The sequence below is a fragment of the Pomacea canaliculata genome, linkage group LG12, assembly GCF_003073045.1.
Source record: "Pomacea canaliculata isolate SZHN2017 linkage group LG12, ASM307304v1, whole genome shotgun sequence".
Classification (NCBI taxonomy): Eukaryota; Metazoa; Mollusca; class Gastropoda; order Architaenioglossa; family Ampullariidae; genus Pomacea; species Pomacea canaliculata.
In genome coordinates this window covers 12,181,785-12,193,917 of record NC_037601.1, presented here as the reverse complement: position 1 = coordinate 12,193,917, position 12,133 = coordinate 12,181,785, and the positions used below count along the sequence as shown (strand labels likewise).

The 12,133-nt window shown below is 37.4% G+C and overlaps 2 protein-coding genes across 2 annotated transcripts; both read left to right on the top strand.

The window, feature by feature from the left end:
• Positions 1-4,844: 4,844 nt before the first annotated feature.
• Positions 4,845-5,763, top strand: LOC112577023 (neuropeptide-like protein 28). Its single transcript, XM_025259940.1, has 3 exons — positions 4,845-4,887; positions 5,122-5,500; positions 5,666-5,763. Exon 2 carries the CDS (start codon positions 5,138-5,140, stop codon positions 5,459-5,461), a length of 324 nt encoding a protein of 107 aa, XP_025115725.1. The 5' UTR covers positions 4,845-4,887; positions 5,122-5,137; the 3' UTR covers positions 5,462-5,500; positions 5,666-5,763.
• A 3,684-nt stretch (positions 5,764-9,447) lies between these two features.
• LOC112577364 (zinc finger protein 366-like) lies at positions 9,448-10,535 on the top strand. Its single transcript, XM_025260423.1, has 2 exons — positions 9,448-9,456; positions 9,513-10,535. The coding sequence occupies exons 1-2, from the start codon at positions 9,448-9,450 to the stop codon at positions 10,059-10,061; spliced, it is 558 nt and encodes a 185-aa protein (XP_025116208.1). The 3' UTR covers positions 10,062-10,535.
• The last annotated feature ends 1,598 nt before the right edge of the window (positions 10,536-12,133 follow it).

Here is a 12,133-nt window from a genome sequence, read left to right as displayed (position 1 = left end):
CTTGTACTGCATGTCCTTTGGCTTTCAAAAGATTAGATTACCTAAAAAAGCACATGGTGACTCACAGTGATTTGAAACCTTACAAGTGTAGTGTATGTCATGCATCTTTTAAAAGAAGGGATATACTAAGTGGGCACATGTTGACTCACAGAGATTAGAGACCTCACCAGTTCAGTGTATGCAATGTAGCTTTTAAAACATTAGGTAGCCTAAAAGGACAAATGTTAACTCACAAGGATAGGAAACCTCACCAGTTCAGTGTATGTAAAGCTGCCCTTAAAAGATCAGATCATCTAAAAGAAAAGCACATGTTGACTCACAGTGATGTGAAAATTGATTAATGTGGCATATGTAAGAAAGCTTTAGTTGTTTGTGTGATTTAGTATAGCTCATAGTGACCAACAGTAATTTTTACTTTTATGCAGTGTATGTAAAACTGCAGTTAAAAGATCATTTGTTAACATGCACATGTGGTGCCAGTGGCAAGAAACTTCATTAGTGCTGTGTATGATAATATCCTATTTGTGGTAATTTTGATGCTACCATTCTTTACCTGTTGATGATAAAATTTGATATTGCAATAATTGAATTAAATTTTAACAATGTATTTAACAGCTTCATGCATCAGTACAATTTTACTCTAAGAGCTATTTTCTTCTTCTCGCATTTCAATAGCTTTTGTCCTCAATTCCTACGTAAAGGCACATAACAAGAAAAAAAATCAGCGCAGCATTGTAAAATGTTCACTGTAAGCTGGGTTTGGCAACTCTTAAAGCAAAATGTTTGCTCATTCGCTTTCACTGTAGCCAACCTTTTTAAATACAATCATCTCAATTATAAAGATTCTCTAACATATTTACGCGTGTGAAATCTTTGCTTTACGATGATGATGGCTCTAGTAATCTCACATTATAAGAAAAATAAAATCAGCGTATCATTGTAAAAAGTTCTTTGTAAGCTGGGTTTGGCAACTCTTAAAGCAAAATGTTTGCTCATTCGCTTTCGCTGTAGCCAACCTCCACTGCTTGCATTATTCTTCTTCAACTTAAGTTTCTAGTAAACAAGAAAAGATGAGCCGCTTCTAAACCTCATAATGACTTCAGAGACTGCCCAGTGTTCAGCTTCATTGAAACATGGCTTTGTCCCGACATATACGATTCGGCTCTTCAACATCCTGGTTTTTAACTGCTCTGTTCTGATCCCTCTCGCAAACTCTATGGAAAGAATGACAGAGGTGGTGTGTGGCTCTTCATAAATAATAGATGTCGCACAAACTGCAGTGTTTGTCCACGAACTGCTCAAGTGACGCCAAAACGATAACTCTTCATTGCAAAACAAGTGGACTTTGTAAAGGGAGCTTAGGTAGTAAAAGTTGGTACACGTACATCCAAGGGAAAACGTATGTGACGACAGCAGTTAAGACACTGTCCACAACTTTATGCAACATTAAACACATGCTAATACACTGCTACTGCTGCTAATGGTAGCAGGGCACTTAAACCACACTAATCTGTCTACTGAGCCCTCAGGGTACCAACAGCATGTGGACACTAAGATCAGTGGAGAAGCTACACATGGCACTTGCAATGACATGATTAAAGCAGTCATTCATCCTGCCATAGTGTGTCTGCTGCTTTCCTACCCCCCGCGTCTCAAGTCGACTAAATTGCAGATGAGGGCCGTCAAGTGCTGGAACCAGTAAGCTACAGAAGACCTACAAGGCTTTCTTGCCTGTAATGACTGGAACGATATTAACAGCCATCGTGCTATGGGGCACGACCTGCAAAACTAAACCGATTACAAGAAGACAATACCGCTAACTAATATGGATTCCACCTTTCATGAGCAGTCCGGTGGCGCAACGGTTAGCGCTGTTAGCGCCTGTCACCAATACAGTGAAGGTTGGCTGCCCTGAGTTCATTTCTCGTCTCGGGCACGCTGATCTTTTTCTGCACGTGGCATCTGTTTACAGGGCTGGCTGCTTGCCGTAATATAGCCTTAGTTGCTGACACGGCGTAAAACACCAATCCCCCCCCCCCTCCACCTTTCATGGTAGGATGAACGAGTTTTATGGTCAAATAGGCCTGTTTCAGGATCATTATTTTGTTCTTTGACCGACCCAAAAGTAGTAAAGACCTTAATTGCTTATCCAACATTCTGGTGTCAGAACAGGCGCATTACAAGGTTGTTTCTTTTTATCAACGACTGTCTTATCTCACGGATCCATTCAGATGGGGAAGTATACCGATGATACTACAGGGGACGCCAGCAAGCATTATTATTATACCAGCGAGCTAAAGCAAGCTAATTTAACTCACTATTCAGACTATAGCCACACCCCATCTCACATGTTTCAGATCGTGGAGCTCAGTCATTACAAAAACTTCAACTCCAGACAAAACTTAAAACTGTAGTTTTGATTACATCAATAAAAGCTGAAAAATAAATTTAACTGTTTTTGTTATTAACGGCATTTTTGTCTGTGAAACTGTGTTGCACTAGAATAAAAGAGTTGTGATATTTAAATAAAAAACTGCATTTATGAGCTTAAAGATAATTTAACAGTTAGGTGATCAGAGTCAACTTTATATCCTTTTACGCTTTTTCGAAAAATGATTTTTGGTGAGGTTGTTAAACTTACAGGATAATACAAAACTGAGTTAATAGAATTAAAAAACCATCCAATGATAAAATCAGAAGCTGAATTTTATCAGGAAAATTATAAAAAAAAGCGCTGAGCAATTCGTTGATGGGGATAAAAGTGACAACCATTAAAGTTCACCTATTAAAGTTCTGCCTGAAGAGAGAGAACATGTTGATGCACAACTATCTTAATTCTTCTTTAGAAAGGAGAAAGATACATTTTAAAGATTTATTCTGCCTGTGTACATTACATGCATTAACACTTTTTTTTCGTCGCTGTTGTTTTCCTAATAGGGTAAGATACAAAAATCTTACAAAATGTCGATGTTATCCAACATTTTTAATTTGAATTTTTATTTTAGTCTTATATCTCATCCTGGCCTGACATAGCATTCAGGACCTCTCTATATATTAACCTGGTTTTTTTGTCATGGGCAGAACCCGTGTTAAGCATCCTTATGTACGTTTTATTATTGAAGAAAATGGTTTTCTTATATTGTATTTTCTTTCGAGAAGACCAGAAATTTGAGACCCCTTTTGACTTTTAAAACAATCCAAAAATTACAAGTTCTCGTCGATGGAATTGATACAGTAAATTGGTGATTTCTGGAAGTCAGACTAGCTCTTAGCTCAACTGTAATCAATATATCTGCATCTCGAGTGGAGAAGAATACTGTTGTGTGTATACAGGCCCGTTCTTAGCCCCCGCGGGGCCCGAGGCAAAGGGCATGTGCGGGGCCCTCACGCCACGATCACACGGTTTTAGTTGGGATCTAAAGTCACTTTTTTCCTCAGGGATATCTCGTCTTTTATCATTGACAGCACGCGGCATACACATTACAACATAAGCCTACGATTAATTTATTTGTAACGTTCGTCAATAGGTTACAATCAAAAGCGCGGGGCCCCTTGAAGCGCGGGGCCCTAGGCAGATGCCTCGTCCGCCTGCCCCTAAGCACGGCCCTGTGTGTATATATATATACTTATTTTTATGGTACAAATCGAAATGAAAAACTCGTGACAATAAGAATAAAGATTGTATTTTTGTCTATTTCTACCCACCAAACACATTTGGCGTTGATAGCAAGAAAAGTAGCCTCACGAGTATTGTCCAATTCACGCAGACGAGCACAAACACACGCACACGTACACACTCTCTCTCTCTCTTACACACAAACGCGCGCGCAAAGAAATAGGGGGAAAAACAGTTATAAATATTAGTCTCAAAAGAAGTTCTTAAAAAAAATCATAAGGATCTTGATAAACTGATGTTTTTATAATGGATGTTCAGGTGGGGGTATATTTAAATAACAGATGTCCTCGTTGAGGTTTTTGGTTTCTAGCCTCAAACTGCTAATTAACTTCTCCATTAACAACTACAAGTGCAATCGGCTGTGCCACTAACTATAATTAATGTCATCACCAAACGGATTAAACTCACACCTTTTAAGCAACAACAGTTTCGAAAATTCATAAACACTATTATTTCTTTATAAAATAGATGAAAGAATAAGACTTTTAAAAGGACTTATCATGAAACTATTTACAAAATTTATCTTCATTTTAAATAAAGCGTCATTTTATATTGGTATAGAAAAAAACATATACTAATCTTAGAGATTTTTCTTTTACATTTGTCAGTACAGACTTGTAAATTTACAATTTTATGTTATCTGTGACTAACAGGTTATTTAAAAAGTAAAATTACACATTTATCGAAAGTAACTAGTTAGTGTTAGTTTTCAAATTCCTGTTGATTACTGATTTCTTCGACTGTTCTGCTCTCATTAGGACTGGAATTGAAAATCGGCATCTTAAATGATTGAATTAGGTAAAATATGTTATTGTTTAGTATATACTTCAGAAGCATCCGTCTGCACTTGAGACAAACGTGCAATATTATCATATGCGAGGTAAGACCACAGAAAACCAATGACGCATGCGCTTATGTCACGTGGTCCTACCTGTCCCGTGAGCGTACATTTGCCAACGTGTCATTCACTTCTTTCTCTCTATGCATCTACATACCATGACACCTTTCAGCAGTAAGACTAAAATATTGATTAATGGGTCTGTCACCAGTTTACTAATCTTGGTTTCTCAACACGCGCCATTAAAGTCACAACATCTGATAGAGATAACCCTTAGGGCTACTCGACACAACTATATAAGTAGAGGAGCAGACACAATCCTTTACCTGACCTCCAATCAGTTGGAAAACATCATACAAAATCGACCTGAAAGGTATGATAACTATATGTACTTCTATCATATTTTACTGTTATTCTTGCAAAATACTTCGATGTTGTACTCTTTAATTGTTTAGTCGTCTTTTGTTTTCGTATCTTTGACCTACCTCACAATGCATTGTACTTCTATCGTTTCTGTCTTCATTGAAGTAGGCTTGTGACGCGTAACGTTTGAAAATAAAGTTAATTTGTCTTAACATAAACTACACTTACCTTTTTATAATTTTAGACATTTCTGCTTCAGAATGAAGGTTTCCTCTGTCATTGTGCTGTTCTGCTTGGTGGCTACCAGCCTCGCTAGCTTCTACTACCCACCTAAGATCGCGAAGATCCTCGTCATTCCTAAATACGGCTATGGAAGCTATGGAGGCTATGGAGGCTATGGAGGCTACGGAGGCTATGGAGGCTACGGTGGTTATGGAGGAATCGGAGGCTTTGGCGGCGGCTTCGGCGGCGGCATCGGCGGCGGCATCGGCGGCATCGGCGGTATTGGCCTCCTAGGCGGTGGTCTAGGTCTTGGAGGAGGTTTTGGAGGATTGGGTGGTGGTCATGGAGGCAAATACTATTGATATTACTGATGGATCACACAGTCGTGTCTCACACACCAGGTAAGCAAACTACGTGTCTGCTGTAAGTTTTTTTTGACCGAGTGCATACTTAGTACTTTTAGACTACAGACTTGAGACGGCAATCAGCCTCTTCTCCCCTAGGTTAAGCGTGAACGATGCTGCTAATGTAATTATTTTAATGTAAAGTTTGTTGGTTTATTTCAGGTCTTGGAGCTTAATGTTGATGTCGACATCAGCGAATATTCATAGTCACCGTACTATAATGCACTCTTGGCTACATCAATAAAGTTTCTTGAACGCATTTTCTTTGCTTTCTTGTTATTGACTGTATTTGTAGTTTGTGAGCCTTTCACAGGAAAATAAAATAGTGTAACATTATAATGGAAAAGCAACTTTAAGAAATGACTTGAAATAAAATTATAGAATTCATTATCAAATAATCAATGAGCAGTTACTTTTTTAAATTAGTAACCTCGAATGTTTTAGTAAAAGTTGCAAAAATAATGTAATTTAACTCAAATTTATTTCATTTCCACTGACTAAAACATATTTAGTCATTTTTTGATAGACAGCAGTCTGGACGACAACAGTTCAAGATTACACAACGTATGCTGTTCTCTTTTCTTTTTTAATACAAACAAACAGACATCATCTCCATTATAAAAATTCTCTAACATATTTCCGCGTGTGAAATCTTTGCTTCATGGTGATGAGAGCTCTATTAATCTCACATTATAAGGAGAAAAACCAGCTTAGCATTGTAAAATGTTTTCTGTAAGCTTTGTTTGGCAACTCTTAAAGCAAAATATTTGTCATTCCCTTTTACTGACCAAACCTCCACTGCCTGCATTACTTTTCTTCAACTTACGGTTTCTGGTAAACAAGAAAAAATCAGCCGCTTCTAAGCCTCATCATGACTTCAGAGTCTGCTCAGTATTAGATCTGCTTCAGTGAAACATAGATGTGTCCCGAAAAACCCGATTCGCGTCTTCAACAGCCTGGTTTTTAACTGCAATATAATGTTCTCTCTGGAAAAGTCTATGGAAAGAATAAGGAAGTTGGTGTGTGGCTCTTCATAAATAATGAATGTCGAACTAACTGCAGTATTTTGTACACGAACTGCTCAAGTGACACAGAAGCGATAACTCTTCATTGCAGAACAAATGGACTTCGTAAAGGAGCTTAGCTAGTAAGGTGGTGCGTCCATCGGAAAACGTATGTGACGACAGTAATTAAGACACTCTCCACAACTTTATGCAACATTAAACACGTGTAATACACTGTTACTGCTGCTACTGGTAGCAGGGGACTTAATCCACACTAATCAGTCTACTGAGTCTTCACGGTACCAACAGCAAGTGGACACAACCACAAAATGCACGACTCCCCTGTGTACAATGGACCCTACCCAACCCTCTCTCCCTTCTGTTCAATGCACCCGACCGACCTATGACGTACTACCGTTATTGAAAAGAACGTTCTGATCAACGACTGACATGAAAGCAAAGGGTCTCTAACAGTTCTAACCAGAGTGCTTCGCTGTATCGTAGGGACAACTGTATAACAACTTCTGGCCCAGCTGTGAAACTCTCTTCCGAACTTTCAGCGGACTGTCCGTGTAGCTTTGACAATAAGACGTGCTGCCTTCGCAGAAGTGGTCAATCGTGAAATTACCGCCCTTGCCTGAACGGAAGCCGCCTTGATTATCAGGTCAGAAAAAAAGACATTCCAATGTTGTATTAGGTTTTGACTCAACAAGGCGTTTTCATTCTACCTAAACACAAATTCAAAGCCTAACCTAAATGTAACAAATTAAAACACACTCTGCCTGCACTCTTCCTGGTCATGTGTTGGCGAGTGAGTTTTCACTCCTGCGGTCTGGTCGTAGATACGCTGTACCGGTAAGTCGAACGAACCGTTACCGCAACTCGTTCATTCCGCGTGCCATTTACTTCTTAAATTCCACTAGCTGTGATGATGTGTCAGCCTGAGGTGACCTTGTGCGGGTGCCCACTGAGCACTGAACCTCCTGTTGCTGTGTTACTATATGCGTGGGTGTGTGCGCACATGTGTGTGTGTATGTCGCCAGAATCTATTCCCTTTAATCTCTCACATAATCTTCCCTCTAGTGTGCTGGCGTTGCATCATACCTGTAATTGCCCTTGCGGATTAATAAAGTTGTATTGTATTGCAATAAAATTTTTAAAAAAATTAAAACATGCAGATTACCATAAAATGATCTCCCTTTATTAAGACTGAAAACCAATAGCAACAGTATGTAGTAATAATGTATTGTCATAAAACAGTAATTAGTAAAAAAATATTTTAAATTTTACAACCTAACATTGCTTTACGCACTAAATTATTATCAATATATACAGTTAAAAATATAAATTTATCAATATATATCTATGGTATCAGAAAGTTTTCAGATGTATACATTAATTACATGGGCCATTTACAATTAAATACTACAATACAGTATGCACTGTGAATTGAAATATGAATGAAGAAATCTCATTTTCAGATATGATGAATATTGTTCATGCCTATTCACAGACTGCCATTACAAAATCCCCTTTCTGTTGGTTTAATGAATATGCAGTTGGTTTTTTTATGAAATCTTATCTTGTAATGTCAATATAACTGTCATGCCTGAACACCAAAATAAGGACAGTTTTTTTAATGGAAATCAATATTTCCTAATAAGTCATGAAAAATAATCCTGGAGTAGCAATAAGGTTTTCAGTATCCAACTGGTTTTGAAAAAACTGACTGCATGGTATTTTGACTTTAACATAACCACTGTATATTTAAGAAGATTTATCCAAAAAAAATCAACAAAAGGTAAAATATGTAAGATGTAACTAATATATTGTTACATTGTAATATTGCAGGTTTTTGTTAAAGCAGCTGGGACTGAGTCTCAGGAGATGAAGGAGCTGAAGAGCTGTGCAGTTTCAGTCAGATAGCACTTTAACAATTAAAGAAGAAAAATTGAATGTAATCTTAGAAGAGGAAGCTATGTCTGCCATAATCAATCAAGTCCAGGTCTCATGTTTACACAGCATAAAGACTGAACCAAGGTCTGTAGCTGATCTACAAGAAGAGCTAAATGGTAATGAAATGCTTGAGGCAGAAAGCACATTTTGTTGTTCTACAAATATGACAAATTGCTCACAAATTAGCTGTGTACAGCTTAAAAGCATTTCTGGTCCAGCTTACATAAAACCTGAGCTTGCTAAGCATATTCCTCAATCAAACTGGAAACATGAGGATGCTGTAAACTGGAGCTAAACTCTCAGGATGCTATTTATTGTATTAAAACTGAGCAAGTTCCTGGTGAAGAACTTCATCACATAAAACCTGAGTATGCTGCACACATTGAGCAGTCAGATTCTAGTCATGAGAGTGCTGTGAAAGTGGAGTGCCAATGTCAAGATGTCACCTGTTTAATTAAGACTGAGCAGGATCCTGTGCAATATGCAAAGACAGAAGAGCATCTTGTATTTAAGCAAGAAGAACAAGATCATAGTCACATAGTGAAGACTGAGACAGGATGGCCTGGTCAGCATGCAATGTGGCAGCATGACAATGATGAGAATTTTCAAGAAATGAATTCTGCTAGTCTTATAATTCCTGAGGTGACAGATATTAAGAAAGAAAATCAACAACACCAGAGACAAAAAACTGTTACTGAAGTCACCAATGATTCTGCAACAGGAAGTAGAAGTGATGCCAAACCTTATCAGTGCCAAGTGTGTTTATGTTCTTTCAGTTTTTCAAGCCTACTCAAGAAACACTTGAAGATCCACTCTAATTTTAAAGATTACAATTGTACTCCATGTAGCGTTGTGTTAGAAAGAATAGATACTTTAAAACAGCACAAGGAGACTAACAGTAATAAGAGATCGCACCACAGTGATGAGAGACCTCACCAGTGTAATGTATGTCATGTATCTTTCAAAAGATTAAGTTCTCTCAAAATGCACATGGTGACTCACAGTGATATAAAACTTACCGATGCAGTTTGTGTCAAGCTTCATTTAAGTTCTCAACTTGTTTAATAAGGCACATGGTGACTCACAGTGATGTGAAACCTTACCAATGCAGTTTGTGTAAAGCTTCATTTAAGTTGTTAGATCTTTTAAAACAGCACATGGTGACTCACAGTGATGTAAAACCTTACCGATGCAGTTTGTGTCAAGCTTCATTTAAGTTGTCAAATCATTTAAAACAGCACATGGTGACTCACAGTGATGTGAAACCTTACCAATGCAGTTTGTGTAAAGCTTCATTTAAGTTGTTAGATCTTTTAAAACAGCACATGGTGACTCACAGTGATGTAAAACCTTACCAGTGCAGTTTGTGTAAAGCTTCATTTAAGTTGTCAAAACATTTAAAACAGCACATGTTGACTCATAGTAAAGTAAAAAATCACTCTTGTACTGCATGTCCTTTGGCTTTCAAAAGATTAGATCACCTAAAAAAGCACATGGTGACTCACAGTGATTTGAAACCTTACAAGTGTAGTGTATGTGATGCATCTTTTAAAAGAAGGGATAAACTAAGTCGGCACATGTTGACTCACAGAGATTAGAGACCTCACCAGCACAGTATATGCAATGTAGCTTTTAAAACATTAGGTAGCCTAAAATGACAAATGATAATTCACAGGGTTAGTAAACCTCACCAGTTCAGTGTATGTAAAGCTGCCCATAAAAGATCAGATCAACTAAAAGAAAAGCACATGTTGAATCACAGTGATGTGAAACTTGATTAATGTGGCATATGTAAGAAAGCTTTAGGTGCCTGTGTGATTTAATATAGCTCATAGTGATCAACAGTAATTTTTACTTTTATGCAGTGTATGTAAAACTGCAGTGAAAAGATCATTTGTTAACATGCACATGTGGTACTAGTGGCAAGAAACTTCATTAGTGCTGTGTATGATAATATCCTATTTGAGGTAATTTTGATGCTACCATTCCTTATGTTGATGATAAATAACATTTGATATTACAGCAGCAATTTTGATTTAATTGCAAGTATTAAACATTATAAAAAAAAGTGGTTTCTCTACCAGAGGAAGAGTTTTTTGTTGTTTTTTTTAAAAAACCAGCTGATATTGGTGAGAAAGCTGTGTGTAGGCTATCAGCTCATTAAAAAGGCACATGATAATTCAAAGTTCCGAGAAAACACACCTGAGCAATGTACTTAAAGTTGTCTTTAAAAGATGCTTTGATTTGAATAAGTATTCCAAACTCAACACTGATTCTCACAGCATCTGTCTCTTTTCCGTAACTTTCACAGATGTCCTTAGAAAGTTAAGTTTATTCCTTGTTACTCCTTGATGAGCACAGCCGCGACACCACCTCACAAACCCACCTATGCTAGTTGATTGCTTTTACGAGACAGTGAACTCCAGTGTCGACAAAAAAAAAAAAAACTTTCAGCTTTTCTAATTTACCTGAGAGAAACAGCATTATTCATCCAGATATAAGTTCTGCCTGAAGAGAGGGAATGACGAAAAGAAAATCATACTGGCTAACAATTATTAGTTTTTCAACTAAAGCCAATTTTAAATCAATTACTGACGGAAATACTTGGTAAAGAGACCATTTTCAGACAACTACAGTGATGTAAGTGGGAGAAACCCTTTTCATAGAACAGTACGTGATCACTGTCACGAACATGTTGATGCAACACTCGCTTAATTTTTCTTTAGAAAGGAGAAAGTTACATTTTAAAGATTTATTCTGCCTGTACTGTACATTACATGCATTAACACTTTTCTGTCGTCGCTGTTGTTTTCCTAATAAGGTAAGATACAAAAATCTTACAAAATTTCGATGCTATGCAGCTTTTTTTAATTAAAATTTTTTATTTTAGTGTTATATCTCATCCTGGCCTTGACACAGCATTCAGGACCTCTCTATTAACCAGTTTCTTGTCATGGGCAGAACCCGTGTTAAGCATCCTTATGTAAGTTTTATTATTGAAGAAAATGGTTTTCTTATATTGTATTTTCTTTCGAGAAGACCAGAAAGTTCAGACCCCTTTTGACTTTTAAAACAATCCAGAAATTACAAGTTCTCGTCGATTGAATTAATACAGTTAATTGGTGATATCTGGAAGTCAGACTCTTAGCTCAACTGTCATCAATATATCTGCATCTTGCGTGGAGAAGAATACAGTTGCGTGTATATATGTCTATTTCTACCCACCAAACACATTTGGCGTTGATATCAAGAAAAGTAGCTTCGCGAGTAATGTTCAATTCACTCAGACAAGCACAAACACACCTACACTCTCTCTCTCTTACACACACACGCGAGCGCGTCCATAGAAATAGGGAAAAACCAGAGTTATAAATATTAGTCTTAAAAGCAGTTCTTAAAAAATTCATAAGGATCCTGATAAACTAGTGTTTTTATAATGGATGTTCAGGTGGTGGTATATTTAAATAACAGATGTCCTCGCTTTGGGTTTCTAGCCTCAAACTGCTAATTAACTTCTCCATTAACAACTCCCAGCTACCAACACTTTTCTCTATTATAGTTGCGTGCGTGTGTGTATAGATTGGGGGCGGGGACTGCATGTGTGCATTTCAATGTGTGTGTGTGTGTGTTATACATGCTTGTCGGATTGGTAAAGCGCGTTGAGCCGACT